The sequence below is a fragment of the Haliotis rufescens genome, unplaced genomic scaffold (assembly GCF_023055435.1).
Source record: "Haliotis rufescens isolate VD_foot unplaced genomic scaffold, xgHalRufe1.0.p SCAF_7, whole genome shotgun sequence".
In the NCBI taxonomy this organism is placed as follows: domain Eukaryota; kingdom Metazoa; phylum Mollusca; class Gastropoda; order Lepetellida; family Haliotidae; genus Haliotis; species Haliotis rufescens.
In genome coordinates this window covers 44,168,444-44,187,765 of record NW_025964361.1, presented here as the reverse complement: position 1 = coordinate 44,187,765, position 19,322 = coordinate 44,168,444, and the positions used below count along the sequence as shown (strand labels likewise).

General features: G+C 39.1%; 1 protein-coding gene across 2 annotated transcripts; it reads right to left on the bottom strand.

The window, feature by feature from the left end:
- Positions 1 to 4,979: 4,979 nt before the first annotated feature.
- LOC124132699 (NTF2-related export protein 2-like) lies at positions 4,980 to 18,383 on the bottom strand. Of its 2 annotated transcripts, XM_046496762.2 has the most exons (4): positions 18,301 to 18,383; positions 17,848 to 17,934; positions 7,316 to 7,460; positions 4,980 to 6,333 (listed from the first exon to the last, which is right to left on the bottom strand). In XM_046496762.2, the coding sequence occupies exons 1-4, from the start codon at positions 18,313 to 18,315 to the stop codon at positions 6,170 to 6,172; spliced, it is 411 nt and encodes a 136-aa protein (XP_046352718.2). In that variant the 5' UTR covers positions 18,316 to 18,383; the 3' UTR covers positions 4,980 to 6,169. The 2 variants fall into 2 exon arrangements, with proteins under 2 accessions (XP_046352718.2, XP_046352717.1); XM_046496761.2 differs by lacking the exons at positions 4,980 to 6,333; positions 7,316 to 7,460 and adding an exon at positions 13,423 to 16,606 and having other exon boundaries at positions 18,301 to 18,324.
- Positions 18,384 to 19,322: the final 939 nt, after the last annotated feature.

The window sequence follows — 19,322 nt, the reverse complement described above, 5'->3', positions numbered from 1 at the left end:
CATTGGTTATACGTCACTTTGCAGGACATGGGTCAGATGTCACTTTGCAGAACATGGGTCAGACGTCACTTTACAAAACATGGGTCGGACGTCACTTTGCAGAACATGGGTCAGACGTCACTTTACAAAACATGGGTCAGGCGTCACTTTGCAGAACATGGGTCAGACGTCACTTTGCAGAACATGGGTAAGACATCACTTTACAGACCATGGGTAAGACATCACTTTACAGAACATGGGTCAGGCGTCACTTTGCAGAACATAGGTCAGACGTTACTTTGCAGAACATGGGTCAGACGTTACTTTACAGAACATGGGTAAGACATCACTTTACAGAACATGTGTCAGACGTTAATTTAGAGAACATGGGTAAGACATCACTTTACAGAACATGGGTCAGACGTTACTTTGCAGAACATGGGTCAGACGTTACTTTACAGAACATGGGTAAGACATCACTTTAAAGAACATGGGTCAGACGTTACTTTGCAGAACATGGGTAAGACATCACTTTGCAGAACATGGGTCAGACGTTACTTTGCAGAACTGGGTAAAACATCACTTTACAGAACATGGGTCAGACGTTATTTTGCAGAACATGGGTAAGACATCACTTTGCAGAACATGGGTAAGACATCACTTTGCAGAACATGGGTCAGACGTTACTTTGCAGAACATGGGTCAGACGTTACTTTGCAGAACATGGGTAAGACATCACTTTACAGAACATGGGTAAGACATCACTTTACAGAACATGGCTAAGACATCACTTTACAGAACATGGGTAAGACATCACTTTACAGAACATGGGTAAGACGTTACTTTGCAGAACATGGGTCAGACATCACTTTACAGAACATGGGTCAGACGTTACTTTGCAGAACATGGGTAAGACATCACTTTGCAGAACATGGGTCAGACGTTACTTTGCAGAACATGGGTAAGACATCACTTTGCAGAACATGGGTCAGACGTTACTTTGCAGAACATTGGTAAGACATCACTTTACAGAACATGGGTCAGACGTTACTTTGCAGAACATGGGTAAGACATCACTTTGCAGAACATGGGTAAGACATCACTTTGCAGAACATGGGTAAAACATCACTTTACAGAACATGGGTCAGACGTTACTTTACAGAACATGGGTAAGACGTTACTTTGCAGAACATGGGTCAGACGTTACTTTGCAGAACATGGGTAAGACATCACTTTGCAGAACATGGGTCAGACGTTACTTTGCAGAACATGGGTAAGACATCACTTTACAGAACATGGGTCAGACGTTACTTTGCAGAACATTGGTAAGACATCACTTTGCAGAACATGGGTCAGACATCACTTTGCAGAATATGGGTAAGACATCACTTTGCAGAACATGGGTCAGACGTTACTTTACAGAACATTTTGTCAGACGTCATTTTGCAGACCTCGGGCCGGACGTTACTTCACAGAACATGCGTCAAACATGACTAGAGCGTCATGACTCATCCTCAAAAGTTGTTTGATCAGGGTTACAACATTCAATGCCGTAATAAAGTCTTGAAATTTTATGGAAGGCATGTCGAAGACATTTCAAAATTTGACGCATCTGTGAAAGAAACGATGGCTGATGCAATTCCCTATTTGAATATGTTCCCGTGAAACTACTAACTTGCCTTAAATTCCTTCTTTAAATATACAGTGGAGCTAGGAGCTTGTTCTTCTTTAAAGATATAATTGAGCCAGGCCCTGCTTTGAAACAAAACATGGAGCCATGTCTTTCTTTAAAAGTTCAATAGTGGTAGTTCCTTCTTTAAAGATATAATGGAACCAGGTCCTCCTTTAATAAAAAACATGGACCGAGGTTTTTCTTTGAAACTAAAATAGAGGTAGTTCGTCGTGTCCCAATTGCGTGGATCAATGATCGTGATGTCAGCCACTGGATTGTCTGGTCTAGATTCGATTATTTACAGACCGCCGTCATATAGCTGGAATATTGCTGAGTGCGGCGTTAAACAACAAACAAACAAATGTTAAAGATTCAGTGACGCTAGGTCCTTCTTTTAAGATTTGCTGGCGAGACTTCATTTCATATGTAGTGCAACTGTCAGTTGCAACAATCGAGCTAGCTTGTTCTAGCTGGTTTCTAGACTGTTTGAGAGTGATTAATAATAAGAATTAACTTCCAATAGTCGGAATCGTAAAATGGGGATTTCGTATGATTATGGAACAGATTTTTTCGCTTTTATTTATAGTGACATTCCCTGCCTCCTGATAATGACGTACCGTGATACGCCTCTTGTTCTTAACAATGTCTTTCTCATTCTACAAATATTTCCTATCTCCTGGACCAGTGAAGATTCGGGGTAGAATAGGTCTTCAGCAACCCATGCTAGCCGTAAAAGGCGACTATGCTTGTAAAAGGCGACTAACGGGATCGGGTGGTCAGGCTCGCTGACTTGGTTGATGCACGGTCATCGATCCCAATTGCGTGGATCGATGCTCATGATATCAGTCACTAGATTGTCTGGTCCAGACTCGATTATTTACAGACCGCCGTCATATAGCTGGAATATTGATGAGTGCGGCGTTAAACAACAAACCAACCAGCCCCTATGTTTGGTCATTTGCTTGTATAAGGGTATTGTTGCTTTCTCTAAGGTGATATATTTCAGTATGTATTCTTGATATTTATATCATTGTTTTATGGTTGTTTTGTTTGCTACTTTCAGTTTATCTGGTTGGTGTGTGACACTGGCGTTATTGGTTCCAGACAGTGAGGTTTTGTAAGATGGTCGTTGGTTGAATAAGTCCAATGACTCTCTCACGATACCCATTGTCTGCTGACACAACTACACGACCGCCGTCATATAGCTCGAATAGTGCCGAGTGCGGCGTTAAACAACAAACAAACAAACAAACAAATCCTATCTCCTGATATGTCTGTTTCAAACATTTCCTACTTTTTATACTTACTGATTGTGATATTCTTCTCCTACTTATGTCTGATTTGGGTACTTCCCACCTCCTTATAATGGCATATTGTGATATCCCAACCTCTTTATAAGTACGTGTAGTTCCTGTGATATTCCCGGGCCCGTCTTCCTTATAATACCTTATTGTGATCTCCCCACTTCTTTATTATGACTTATCGTGATATCGCCACCTCTTTATAAGTTCGTGTAGTTCCTGTGATATTCCTCGCCTCGTTATAATGACCTACTGTGATATTCCATACCTCTTTGTAATGTCTTACTCGGATGTCCCCCATCTTCTTATAATGACTTATCACCGCCTTAAGTACATGTAGTTCCTGTGATATTCCCTAACCCCTAATAATTACAAACCGTGTGTGTGTGCGTGCGTGCGTGTTTAATGGCCTTGCAAGTTTTCCATACCAAACTAAACCGATCCTATTTTCATTCATATGCTGTTGGAATAAATACATCAGTCTTTCCACGAGGTATGGTTTTGTCGTCGTCGTCGGCAATAGTGGTAAGACCATCCAGTGCAGTGAGTGCGTAACATAGAATGACATATTTGATGTATTCAACATCTAGTACAACTGTGTATATATATATATTCGGGGAATGTGTGTGTGTGTGTGCTGTATTCTTTTTCTGACAATGACTTACTGTGATATGCCCCTCTTACCTTCATTCCAGCACATACTTACACTTTTCGCCAGCTCCTGGTGGCATCACTGATTTTCAGCGATCCATTCATATAATTGTCTCACTATTTTGCATTTTTAACGCTCACTTGAATCTTCCCTGTCTACCGCCTCCGTGGTCAAGTGGTAGAGCGTTTGCACGGAGAGCGGAAGGTCCGGGGTTCGATCCCCGGCCGCGTCATACCAAAAGACGTTAAAAGATGGTACTTGTTGTTACCCTGTCAGGCGCTCGGCATTAAGGGGCTAAACACGGACTGGTCGGCTCGGAGTCAGTATACTGTGTCTGAGTGGGGTATTCATGTTAAACTGCAGCATGGTATCTCAGTGGACAAGCACTATAAATAAGCATAAGTCCGCAGTAGTACAAGCAGCCACACACACACACACACACACACGTTACGTGCATGCCCGTCGCTAGGTAGGTGTGATTATCTTGTATGTGCCATTAAACCCCATTTCACCTCACCTCACCTCATTTCCCTTGCTTCACACAATGAGTTACTGTGATATGTCCCATTCCTTATGACTTTCATTTTGACTCTACTGATCCAACCCCAAGTCATGACTGAGCCCCCAGTCAAGACTGCATACATCTGTCCGTTCAGCATGAAAATGAGTGAGTGAGTTTGGTTTTACGAGGCTTTTAATAAGATTCCTGCAATAGCAAGGTGGGGGACGTCGGAAATGGGATTCACACACTGTACCCATGTGGGGAATCGATCTGGTCTTTCCATGACAAGCGAACGCTTTAACCACTAGGCCACGCCACCGTCCCTCATGAAACTGAGGTCATATCGGGCTTACCCAATAATTGTATATGGGGATATTTCAGTCCTTATTTGGTGGATGAGTGATTGAGTGATTGAGTGATTGAGTGAGTTGTGTTTAATGCTGCTTTAAAAAGAATTCCAGTCACATCACTGTGTGTCAACTTAATGAGGGGGAAAGCTCGAACTGATGCAGGTGGTCTCAGACGTTAACCACTTCGATGAAACCCATGAGCACGGGTTTGGTGCTAACAAACCTAGAAACATAATCGAGATGAACCAGGATTCGAACCCGAAATCATAGGTTTCTGGCATGCCCAAGGGACGCAACTCTGCACAACGAATTGCAGCGTTTTAGACGACTGTGCCACCCGTGCACCCCTTGTTGGATGATATTTTTAAACTTGATCCTGAGCATCTTTTGGTATGACGCGGCCGGGGATCGAACCCCGGACCTTCCCCTCTCTGGGTGGACAGTCTACCATTAGACCACAGAGGCGGCCTGATGATGACAGACCTTTATAATATACCAGAAATAATAAAATAAAAACAGTAAGTTTTAACACATAAACCTTTATTCAATGTATCAACACATTTCTCAATGAATGAAGGCAACATTTCAAGTAATGATGATAAGTGTTATTACTGAAAAAAATTGAAGGAGCAAACATTGTTGAAATCATTGAAAATATATAAAAAATCATCATGATGAAGTATTCCACTCATATCACTTGATGTATCATTTCATGGGGGGTTTTCTCAGGTAAAGTAGAAATAATACTAAAAAAAAAAAGTACAATATTTTCCCCATAAATCCTCAACCTCACAAACATAATTGTCACTTTCATACCTTTCATGTTGCCATGCCAACTGACAGCTGTGAATCACACCTTAAGATCACAATGAAATTAATTTTATGAACAAACAGTATGAAAGGTGAGATGTTCAGATATTGATTACAAAAGTTCTCAGAACAAAAAATAAAAATATCTTTTATTTTCTTGTTACCACTGTGTGACGTCAACTTCCTTAGAACAGATGCATCAATCTCCACTTAAAGTAGGACTACACTTACAGGCTCATTGCCAGTCCCAGCAAGTTTCATTCAAGTCACTCAAAGCCAACTTTCTTTCTTTGTACACCCACATTTTATGTTCAAGTCACATCAATCTAGCAGTACCCAAACAAAGATTTATCTAGATGGATATTCAGCCCCAGTGCACAAATGTCAGTAAACTTTCCCAATTCGTTATAACTAAAGTGATGGGTAAGTCAAGGTGACTTCTATTTACTGGACAGGATCAGTAAAGAACCTTGAGCACTAAATTTACAGTATTACATTGAATGCAATATTTCAATACAATGTTAAAATGCCTTGGAAGTTAATATAGTAAGAACTCAAAAATCCTGATTTTGTAAAAAAAATTGTTTTCCCAATTTCCCTGCCAAGGGTACTTTGACTGAAGTTCTGGATAACTCCATGTCTGTACTACAGAGACAATGCCTCCTGCTTAGGGCACTTCTTACAATAAATCTTGACGAGGCGGCTGCAGATGGTAATACATCGTGCCGTTTATACAGAGCATGTTGAGACATTGTATCATTATGTTTCATTGACACAGGGCACTATATTCAACATATACTGATAATAACAAAGAAAGATCAAACATATTCCAGTCTCAGTGTCAAGTCCACATTCTCTGTAGTTGAAAATCGTCCACATGGGAATGAAAACATCAGAAACAGATCATGGCTTCTCGAGAAATCGTAAGACATCGCTGACAATCTTCCATACAGTGCCTTGTGAAGACAGCGTGAAGTTCTGTGTGAAGGCCTTATTCTTGTTGTTCTGGTACTTCACGGTCCCGAACACTGACACCGCTATGGCCATCTCGTTGGGGTTCAGGGGCTCTGAGATCAAACGAATTTTGTTTAATTATTTGCTTAACAGAAACACCAACCATAAATTTCACAAATGTTGAATAAAAAAAAAATAATTAGTGTAAGGACTGTCTTTTTCCTTCTCAGTGAATACCAGCAGGCTATTCGTAATGATTTATTTCATTCAAATTAGGACAAACAGGAAGTAACCATTTCACCCTAAACATTTTTTCTTGGATTTCTTTCCGATTGATTTCCTCTAACCAAACATAATTTTAAGTGATCATTCTTAGCCAAGAGTAAGTTTTGTTTTTGTTTACCTCCAAATTAGAAAATAATGACACATTGTACTCCTTAGTATTAAATCATGATACGTACTGAATCATGAACAAGTGATCATGATACAGATCATATTTCAGCCCTGAAAGACTTGTCAGTCATGTGCAGTCTGCATAAGGAAAACTGCTACAAGAGAAACAATCTAACATTCTAGTTTTATCAGTTTATATGGAGTTGAAATAAACAAATAAATCTGCTTTAAAATGATAAAAAAAAAACGTTTAAAGATTGAATCTATTTCCAATGGGAACTCTCAAATCTGGCACTTCTTATCTAGCCATGTGGGAAAAAATCAGGCATTAATAATTGGCCAGGACAGATCACAAATATTCTACCATGAATTTGGAAATGACTTGATTCTGATTGGTCAATCAGAGGTATCAAATCAGAATAACCGCCTCTGATTGAAACAGGCCATTTGATGGCTGTTTTACCACAAAAGTTAATATTTATAAAAATGTACTTCTTTCTCAGTCCTTGTTGGTAGGCAATTTAAATAACTATATGGGCAATTGTGGGTTACAAAATGCAGATTTACAGTTATTCAAAAAATGTGTGGCAATATTATTACATGCATTACCTTTTTTCAATACTTGATGAAATATACCATATACATAGTCTCCAAACACGTTATCCTGAGTGTGAAGTATTTTCCAAATATGGCCATACTTACCAATAAGGGGCTGTGTGTCGAGGGAGTTGATGGTGTGTTCGGAGGCTGGCAGGGCGTCAAAGTGATTGCTGATGGCTTCCCCGCCGTTACAGACATTGCCATTCCACACCACAGCTGATGTATCAAGGTACAGCTTGCGTATCAGCTGAAACAGATAATGATACAGATACTATTCAAAATGGTGAGTGAGTGAGTGAGTGAGTACCGTATTCGATGTAATAAGCACCCAGAGTGCTCTCAAAATTAGAAATAGGGGGCTCTTATTATTTTGGTGAAAAAAAACAGTTGAAAGATAAATTTCGTGGCCTGACTGTTTATATACAACAGATATATTTTTCCAGAATTTAATTGCCCATAATAAAGGGTGCATATAACACACAAGTGCATATTATACACGAATAAATAAGTCTTGTGTACATTGATCAATCGGAAGGGGTGCTAATTGGGATTGTTCACTTGCCAATATATTTGCAAATATCGCTGTGGGCGCTTATTAGAGGGGGGTGATTATTACGTCGAATATGGTATTTCAGTTTCAGCAAGTTAGTGTGAGGAAAGTGATGCAGGTCTGAGACATTTCCCCCTTTGTTGCCACCCACAAGCAGTGGAATGGTGTTGATGGTGACGGTCATATTTGGGATTTTGACTGGTAAATGTATGTTGCAAATGACCACATGGAATAACAGTACAATCTTAATTTTCTTTATTCTGCAAAATTCTCATAAATCTCCTATATCACAATGAAGTGCTAAACAATTTGTCACTTGCACCATATTTAAATTCACTTGCCCGAATTTCATGATGCTAATTTTGCATCTTTGCCAGCCAGCAAGATTATTCAGAGTGTACAGGATTGACTACTGTACTGTACACCCAAGTCCATGTAGCTGACTTCTTCACCACTCCATCCTTACAAGTCAGTTATACATACGAGTAGTCACCTATCAGTGCTAATTACCCCCCACCCCCATTTGCTCAGTGTCCATTACCTATTACTTAACTATGATTACTAAGTGTTGGCTTCCATTGTCTATTGCTATTCACCTATCAGCGCAAATCATCTGTTGGCTTCCCTAGTTAGCTTGTACCCTTTGTTATTTACCCCCTTTTGTTATCTTATTCATTTTGTTGTCCTCACATGTACATATATATGCTCTCTGCCTCATGGCATTCATTCTAGGATTCTATTATCATTTTAGGTTTACCTAATTTACATTTTTTGGGGTCGCACTTCTTTATTTATTCATTACGCTTTTTTCCCCCAATAGTATAAGTGCTTCCCCGTGTGCGAGATACGCTAAAGTGTAATTTATTACACGCGGAAAGCACACGTTAAATCTCCGAATGAACCAACGAACGGCATTCATTCACCCGATGAAGGAGTAAGCATATACTCCAAAACGTTGTGTTCCTCATAATAAAGAAGTTGACATCCATATATTCTCTTCCTTACTCAAAAGAAGTTAAGAACACCCGATTTTGACTGTAATTAATCTGTCATGGCTGGTGGGTATTGCAACAGCGTTCTTCAACTTCAACTTCTTTTGAGTAGTATATTTATAGCGCAATTAAATGGCTCTCAAGTGGACACTGCAGTTTGACATAAAGAGGACAAAGTCAACTCATGAACTGTGACATCACACCAAGCGTTGTGACATGAAATATTCCTGGCAATGGATATGTCTGGTTGCTACCATGAACACAGGTGTCCAGTATCACTAATGAAGCAAATTCTGGTACTTGGACTCCAAGTAAGAGGATTCTTAGGAAAAGAAGAAACAAATTAGATTGAACAATAGGTCATCTACACAAAAACGAGAGAAAACACAAAATTTACGAGAGAACCTTCTCTGAATACAAGACAAGGAAGTCATCTATATCCCCCACCCATTGTCCAATCTTAAAGACAATATGTGCAATCAAATGTGACATTGTAAATTATCAGTTTGTCCATCTGCTTGTGGAAGAAGAGGAATATGAGTGCTCCTGTATAACATCTCCATAAAACTTTGTACAATATCTGCTTCAGTAAAACTGTAATGATAAACAAAGGTGATAATCATCCTCCAGTACCTGAAGGTGAAGAATATTTCTGTATTCTTGAGCACTGCACAATTCACTCATTTAGATATAAGGAATTGTATTGTAGAACATTGTTTAAAATCTTTAAAGAACAAAGACTCTATAACAGCCTAAGACTGATATTGTACACAGTTTCATGGAGAAGTATATAACAGAACTGACATGTAAAATTTTTGAGACTGCTTCCATTCAATTCAAGTCTAAATTGATAAAATTTATTTAAAAACAAAATAGTAGGGGGGAATGATAAATAGAAAAGGGCACATCTACACTATAGGTTGAATGTGTGTTCTTAGTTTCATAACGCTATCTCTAATAACTTTCAAGTTCTGCTCCAGAAATGAAGCCCAATCCTTTCATTCAGTTCAAAATTTCAAAATTGTATAAAAAATACATTTAAAATGAAGGGAAACCTACATAGCAAGAGGCATATCTACACCGTATGGTGAATGTGTGTACCACATTTGTAAAGTTATCTCTTTTGGTTTCCCAATTTCTGCTCCAGAAACAAAACGTGACGAACGGATCAATGGACGGAGCGTGTCATCTTTGGTCACTGGTCAAGAAAAAATTGATTAAAGTTTTAGAAGAGTGACAAACCCTGATAATTCCAAGTTCAATGTGGTTTTTTTTCCAAATTTGTTGATAATTGTTGATTTTAACCATGTTTACTAAAGCCACTTTGAAGAATATTCTAGTTACAAGTTTACTCAAATCATGGCATGTAAGCTCGATATGGAGGAAAGTCCAAAGTGATGCAGGTCTCAGATGTCTCTCACTTCGGTAAAACCCAAAAGCATGGGTAGGATGCTGACAAAACTAGAAACATAATCTTTGCGAATATGAGATTCAAACCTACAATTACAGATCTAGCACCAAAACACAAGGGATGCAATCATGCAACTGCCCTAGAGGTGAAACGATACATCAGTGCACCAGTGCATCATAAGATTTCATGTGATGATACTATACAGGATACGTTTTCTTCTGTATCGATACAAGATGATACACTTGTTAAAATATAATACTTACTACTCATTTAATGACCCCAAACAATTTTGTCAGTCAAATATTACAAAATCTGTTGTTATTAGCATTCAAAGTTCACTACTAAAAATAACAGCTATGAACAAGTGTCTACCGCTAGCTTTTCCTTTAGAACATGCTCCGAAATATTTATAGACAAGAAGTTTCCATGCAATTTGACGTAAATATGTGTATCGCAATACGTATCCAATCATTACCTATGTATCTTGACCTGTACCGTATCATGGACTGGCTGTATCTTTTCTCCCCTTAACCGTCCACAGCGAATTGCAGTAGCTTAGTCAAGCCCTCACCAACTGTGAAATGATGGGCCTTGTTTCAGACATGGCCAGGATACCCTTCTTGAAGTAAAACATGGGGGGGGGGGGGGGGGGGCATGGTCATTTGTGCCATAAGGGGTCGGTGTTCTGACTCCTGGCTTTTCCAGAAACCTAATCTTAATCACATTACTGCAGAAAAAGCAACAAACAAACATGAACATTTGTAAGAGAATTGTTTATTATCAGGCAAATATCATCACACCTTTCAATAATTTATCACAAAATTTCCACAAATCAACAAGAACAGATCACAGATCACAGCTCACATTCTATAAATAAGAACAAAAACACAGCCAACATTGGAAACAAAAGGCAGCAGCCAATACATCGCCATACCGAGATGGATCTTATTTTATTTTTCTTATCACAACATAACAGATGGATGATAGGGCTTAACATTTATTTTGCCTGGTTTACGGATCTGTCAACCTTAAAAATAGAAAATTCAGAATAAATCAATCAATCAATCAGGATGACAAGTTTTTTTCATTTTGCCGCTGGTAAATATTGCATTGACAAAAAAGAAGTCCAAGGGATTTTTATATGTCTAAAACAGATTTGTTTCCCCAAAGATAATACATGATTACAAGATTTTATATTTATATTTATAAGAACCAAACAAGTCCAAGATTTAACTGATTTTAAAATCTAGGAATTTAAATCAAAGTTTGAAGAGATTAAAAAAATACAGTAGAATGGATTTTAGTTTAGTTTAGTTTTTCCACCTACCAACCAAAGTTTTCACCTAAGGCCCCTTTACACAGGGCTGCGACCTTTGTGCCTCCTTTGAGCGATCAAAAACTGGCCAGGACGCTCAATGGTCACCTAAATCCAGAAAATCATGTTTCTATGTAACTGCTCCAGAAGTTGTTCAGCAGTAATTGCTCGAGTTGTTCAGCGTCTGCAACCACAATGAAACACTGCAGGAACAAGCCCTCTTTTTATATAGGCAGGCTGAGGTGGCACTACAGGTAGCTCAAAGGAGGCAGAAAAGAGGCAGAAGCATTGCCATGGTGTCTCAAGGGTTGCTGTGGTCGCCGAATGGAGGCACGGTGGTCACCACAGTCATCGTTCAATGCACGCTGTTGGTCGCCCAAAGGAGGCACAAGGGAGGCAGAAGCATCTCCCAGATTGACGGGAAAATATTTCAGCAGAACGCATCTATTACCTGGCGACCATTGGGCGACCACTGTGCCTTCATTCTGCAACAAAGGAAAATGCTTGTGCCTCCTTTCTGCCTCCTTTGAGCAACCAACCTCCTCGGCGACCTTTGTGCGATTGTTTTGAACATGTTCAAAAATTCACAACGACCATGGCGACCATGGCGATTTCTGAACCTCCTGTGTACCACCTTGGAACAACCTTGGTAACCATTCTGTCTCCTTTGAGCCTCCAACGACAACCTGGCAAATTTTATGGTCGCACACGGGAGGCACAAAGGTCGCCATCCTGTGTAAAGGCCCCATTATAAAAATCTGTAACACCTCCGCCTCACCTCCAAGTTCGGACCTGACTGTGTATAGTCACACTCAAAATGCCCATGTTCTATTATGCACAAACAAAGACAGAAGCATAAACCAACCATTAAACCAGTTCCATCCAAATTGAATCACACTTATGAAGATTATAACAATAAAAATCAGCAATGTAGGCTCACTGTCACACACAAAAATTGAATTGATAAGCAAGCAGGTACACACTGGTACACACTGGCATATTGTTGTCAAGGTCCCCTCAGTTCGATTCTTACATGAATCAGCAAAAATTCAGCATTATTGCGTCTGCCTCAAGAGCAGAAGGTTGGTGGTCTGATCCCCTAGCAGCATCATACCAACTTGGTACTTGTTGTTACCCTGCCTGGCGCTCAACACTAAGGAAATAAAGGCCTAGCCAGCTCAGATTCAGTAATGTGTCTGAGTAGGGTATTCATGTTAAACTGCGGCATGGTATCTCAATGGGCCAGTACTATAAAACCGACAAGTCCAGACAAGTACAAGCAGCCACACATATATATTACTACATGTATAGTTAATCTGTATGACTGATTACCAGAAGTAATATGAAAGAATTGGGGTTCCTTAACTTCTTTTGAGTAGAATATAACAAAATATCTGTATGCACATGACTCCGGAATATACAAAGCCTTCACCATTCACAAATTACTTTCGATCAAAAGCAGTTATTTCAACATGTGTTCAAACATTGTGTTGGGAGAAAACACCCAGTTACTTTAGAGAGATGGCGAAAAATGGCTGCGATTGTGATGAGATTGCCCACAATAATCTTGAGCAGAAGGTAGGCTAAAGGGAGGTAACTGGGTTTAACATTGATAATCGCATGTAAGAAGAAATAGTTAAATAGAGAATCTCACCTGAGTGTCTTTTGATATCAAATATATCAACACGAGATGATAAAAGTGGGAAAACTCCGAGGCTTGCTGAGGATTTTTTTCCACTTTTATCAACGAGTGTTGATATATTTGATATCAAAAGACACGAGGGTGAGATTTTATTTATCATCCAACATCATCCGTCCACCTTTTCAGTTTGTAGAAAGTAATAAGCAGTGTCTTAAGTGTAAAAAGTACTGCTAACAGCTTTAGTAGCAGAGCCATTAGTGATGTCATTTGATTGTGATGTCATGCTAACCAATGACGTCACAATGGTCTGCAAAGCATTGTGATGCAATTTCATTGCAGCGATATCTACAGTATAGATATCGCTTGATCTTACCCAAGCAATATCTCCTGTGAGAGCCAGTTTTGGATGATAAAATGATTTAATATATTACAAAGACATAGAGAAGTTAAATATAAAGGCATGTGATTGAAGAATGACATAAGAACTGAAATGCCGGGGTGGGGTGGTTCGCATGTCTAGGGAGAGATAAGAAATATGGAATTTCCACTTTAGATGGAAATATCACATGCCTGAAAATAACAACACTATAACATTATAGCTGAATATAATCTATGAAAACCACACCACAATAATATTTAATAATTGGAACACCGACGGGCCAAGCTGGGACTCCTTATGTTGAAGGCGACAAATACATCATACCCTTTCATCAAATTATGCAGTTCACTTTCAGTTAAATCTACATAAACAATTTGTTCTTTGGATTTATTCCCCTGAAATGGACCTGAACTTTTAGAGACTATTTAGTGGTTGTCTTTTAAGTGACTAAATCGTTTGAACATGTTGAAGATAGAAAGACTCTTGAAATCTGTTAAATTGCAAATTTACACTTGCATTTTTCAAGATGTCTTTTCGAAGATATATCATGGCTAAGAAAACAAAACATATCAAAATTAACAAACTGATTTGTACTAAATCTATTCATAATTTTCACCCTTACAGACATTGTTTCCATGACGACACACCAGGGCTGATGTCCCTTAGAATTAGACGTTATTTGTGCCAATTTAGAATTATATGACATCATTAGGCCTTTCAAACATATCAAGTATTGGTGTGTGAGACTGTGAACGCATCTGGCTTACATTGTACTGTTTCGAACATGTTCACTGATTGGTGCCTTGCTGTTCAAATTACTCTTAGAGGGACAGCTCTAAAGTTAGTCATTTCATTTTCCAAGATCACCATGGAGAAGACAAAAAATGGAGACCATACTTTCAAACAATGATATAAGCGGACCATAAAACTGCATTTTGTTTCATGTAAGAAAAACCCTGATGATGTTTACACTTTCCCCTTAATATATCATCAAATGGAGGAAAATAAATAATTACATATTTGATTTTAGAGCTTATGTTATCTTAAGATAATCCTTAAATCCTTAGTGAATGTTGGTCCTGAAACATTTTTTTTCATTTTATACGTTTTGGCAAGGAGTGAGAATGGTTTAACGCCGCTTTTAGCAATATTCCAGCAATATCATGGCGGGGAACACCGGAAAATGGGCTTTACTCATTGTACCCATGTGGGGAATCGAACCCAGCTTTTGGGCGTTACGAGCCAACACTTTAACCAATAGGCTACCCCACCGCCCTGTTTTGGCAAGTGGGGTAATTAAGCATCTTAATCATGTTAATAGAGTCATCTGTATCTGATTAGAAAATCATTGAAAAAAATTAAGAAATTTCTTGTGGCCTAAACAAATATATGATCATGATGATTCTTATATAACTCCTTCCACAATGTATCTGATAAGTATATATTGCAAAAAGACATTTTACATTTTAAGAAAATCTGATCAACATGAACAGGTTTTTCACAATCATTGTACTGTATACTGTACCCCAACCAGTTCTAACATTTCTCAGAAAGTGTCTTCCAAAAGGTCTTCTAGTAAGAGATAGTCTAAAACTCTCCTTGGCAACAGTTCTTGCTGTGATAACTGCTGAAGTTTGGGCTGAATATCTGGTCCGAGGATCTCTCGTATACAGACTCTTGTCAAATGCATCAAGGAAGGCACGGAATAGAAGTAGCTTTCTACCCACTGCAACAAACTTTGATTGTTCATCATAACTAGTGGAAGTTTCTGTGATGTGAGCCAGACATCCTTCACCTTGCACCCAGCTCTCATGAGCAGACGGATGATTTCAAGGTTACCAAGTTCAAATGCAATCTGTATTGGCGACTGTGGAATAAGAGTATGGCGAGCATTTCCAACCACATTAAGACGACAGTTGCGACGTAATAAAGCTTTAATGATAGGAATGTTGAGAGTTTCTATGCCAAGGGACAAAGGAGACGCCTGCATGATGGTTTCTGTGTCAACCGAAGCCCCAAGGTCAAGGAGAAGCTTTACCATGTTTGTTGACTGGCAAGTTATGGCGAGAGACAGAAGTGACAGATTCTGAGGAGCAAGGCTGTAGTCGATGTGTCCTCCGTATTGAGCAACAATTGGGACAAACCTGATGTTGTTTTCCTGCACTGCAATCCATAGGGGAGTCTTGCCATAATTATCTTGAGCATTTGGGTCAGCTCCCGCTTTGAGAATCGCTTCAACGCATTCTTCATCACATTTTGAAATGGCTAAGTGAAGAACGGTGCGGCCAGATATGGTAGCAATGTTGACGTCTGCTTTTGCTTGAAGGAGGACTTTGACGCACTCTAAATTCACACGTAAAGCGTACAGGGCCTTGAGGAGAGGACTAGAACCTTGGCTGCAGATAGCGTTGACATCTGCTCCTCCGTCAATCAACATCTTCGACAAGTAGGCATCCCCACGTCCAGCAGCAAGATGGAGAGGTGTGACTTTTGACAATGAACAGATATTTGTGTCACATCCCGCAGTAAGAAGCGCTTTCACCGTCTTCCTGTATTGACCTTTGAATGCATGCTCAAATTTGAAAACAGCCCTGATTAGTGGTGTTAGGCCTTGATTATTCACATAATCTTTTAGTCTAATGTCACATTCCAGCAGAAACTCCACACACTGCACATGGCCGTATCTGCTAGCGATGTGAAGAGCTGTGTCACCATCTTTGTTGCTAAGGAAAACATCAGCCCCTAATGAGACGAGTAATTCAAGCGAGTCTGACAGTCCTCGTCTGGTCACTATATGCAATGCTCCCCAACCTTGGAATGTGGGCTGAACGTAGGTAAAACCATCCATGAAAATCATATCAATGTGCACGTCTTGATTTTTCACCAAATGTTCTACCATGTTCATGTCATTTTCGATCAGTGCTCTATAGAATTTTAGGGAATTGTCCATTTTGGATCGGTGGACAACCACTGGTGTTTCCAAGACAACAGTTGCCAAGATAGACACAATATTATGGATAACAACTTCTTTAATACTGTGTGGGGACGCCAGATGGAGTCAGTGCCTCAATTCTGTCTTCCATCCCTCCTAAGTAGATTCAACCCTGTTGGAAGATGGAAAATACCTCAAATAAGGCAATGTCCAACTTTAATTCACAGATTTAAATACCATCAAGCAAATTTAAGGCCAGATCAATTTAGTTTCTTACTTTTTGGTAACAAAACCATCATTTGGTCAAAAGCAGGAAGCAAAATAAAAGAAACCAAAATTGCTCAAAGTGTTGATGTGAGTTTTATTTCCGGCAGATTTTCAATATAAAAAAAACACAACAGAAATTTTATTTAAAATCTTTTTTTACATTTCAAATTTAAGGTAATCTTGTCCAGAAAACAAGACAATATGTTTATCTTGCCTAATCCTGAATTATAAGCTCCCAAAGCAGATTGTACTATTAGCATGATTAGTGTTTCCCAAACATTCTGTAGAGGTAAAACTTTAAGAACCAATTAAAGGGAAGTGACTCTTGGACTTGTTGAAAAACTTGGAAGTTTCTTTCATTACTTTTTACCCAAGTAACCATATTTTGAGGCGATTTGTAATAAAAATATATTCTGTTTCATTTCAACCAAATGGTTAGGAAAATTAAACTGCGTACCAGGTAATATAAATGGTATTAATTCATGAATGTCCTCTTATTCACCACGATTCACCATGAAGAGCACAATATGTGTTGGGGAGCAGTGCATCAAATGTGACTCAAACTTTTGAATATATATCTACTCACTAGAAAATGAAAACATATTAATGAACAGGAACATGCACAAGATGATAAGTCCAACAGCCCTGAGGTGATTTTTGTAATAAGAAAGGCAAAATAGTTTGCAGTTACTCTACATGCAACTCTGTTCAACATTTAGTGTTGTGACATAACCACAAACTTTTCAAACATGTGATCATACCCTATGACATAATTTGTAGTATTTTGTTGCCAGTCACACCGGAGAACATATTGCACCCACTTTTGGACTAAAAATAAGCATTTGTAGACAGTAAATAATTTTGAAAGAGTGCAGTAGTTTCTTTAAACGCTGAGTCATCACTTCAGCACTGCTAGCGACTCCTATAGTGGGCTAAGCCATGGCTTTGATTTGGAAGACCAATATTTTTTATTTGTTAGCCAATTTAAAATTTACATCAGAATACTTAAGCCTGTAATCCCCCCTAAAATATATATATATAATTAAAAGGATTGAGCAGCAATGAATACATATCCAAGAATACATCTTCAATGCTTCCCTTGGTACTAAACATTCGGGCTAATTGTAAAGTGTGTCTGAAACTCACATGTCTTTTCTTGTCAAAGTGTTCATAGTAGAGTTTAGAGAACTCTTCTGCGGCCTGGCATGCCTGTTCAACTTTAGCTTTGTGGTCCTGGAAAAGGAGTAGATCTAGATCAATAAAATTGCTGTACATTAGAGACACATTTTTGTTTCATTTTATATATCACCGCCTCAGTTGTCTGACTCATATATTATTTACAAACTGGACTAATCAGGTTATGCTTATGAGGTTATTGGCAACACCACCGAAGGGTAGCGCAGGTGCGCGAAAACTGGGGGCTTTGTTCTGGTATCGAGTTTTCCCATATGTGCACAGAAATAAAGCAAAAAGGACAAATCGTAGGGGATCTTTAAAGAGCAGGTGTATCATTTACCCATATCATTTCGTTTATCACTAGTTTCAACCTATAGCGAGAAAGCCTAATCATTCAAGGCAATCAAGTCACGAGCAACTCACCTCTGTCGGCGCCATGATGTGACGTCATATGGGGAATTCCACAAGTGCGACGACGACTCAGGCATAGACTTGCTGAGGGTGCCTGATGATTTTCATACAGAAATCTTTATTTTAAGCCCGTCAAAGCTCTAACGACTAATACGAAATTAATGCTGCTGTTATTTATTTTTATTATCAAAAGTACCCTGGTTCAAGTATTACGAAAATATAATTATGTAGGCCTATCCATATAATCCAATTATTTATAGGATCTAGTCAAGATATGACGAATTTTAATTTATCATGTGCACACTTAAAAATTAACGTCAACTGTTTTCTAGAAATACATGTGAACCTGTGCATACCATGTGTATAGTACATTCTGTGTGTAATCTTTCTTCCATTCGTAATGTTCATATGAATACACAGTGCCATTTAGAAAGCGGTCAAATTAACAAATGTTATATTTGGGATATACAGGTCTTTGCAGTGATGCCACTACCCCCAGTGTACAGTACATACACCCTGTGCACTCAAAAGAACCCACAGAACCGATGGTAGATGGCCAGATGGTGGAAACACGAATATGTACATGTATCCGAAACACAATTGTGCTGTACGTCACCCTGGGCGAGTGACTTAAAATGTGCCTCTGTTCACCCAGCAGGGAATGGGTCCCCGACATGTGAGGTTGCTGTAAAACCCTCTAGCGCCCGTAGGCAGCTTGGGTCGTATACTCCCCGGGGAGTTGAGAATGATGACTGCGCCCCTCATGGTTTATTCTCCCTGCAGTGTTTTATTTTACGATAAACAACTCGGCGTTTATTTCTTTAATAGCATAGCATAGCATAGCATAGCATAGCATAGCATAGCATAGCATAGCATAGCATAGCATAGCATAGCATAGCATAGCATAGCTTCTAGTACTTTTGGGGGGTTGAGTCCAATCCCAGTCCCATCATTTTTGTGGAAGCCTCGGTGGCTGAGTGGGTTAGATCGCTGACTTTGTGTGCTTTGGATTAGGTGCCTCACTCTGGCAGTGT

Excerpts from the sequence above, each read along its gene's own strand:
- LOC124132699 (XM_046496761.2), bottom strand. The coding sequence starts at position 16,452 with ATGGACAATTCCCTAAAATTCTATAGAGCACTGATCGAAAATGACATG.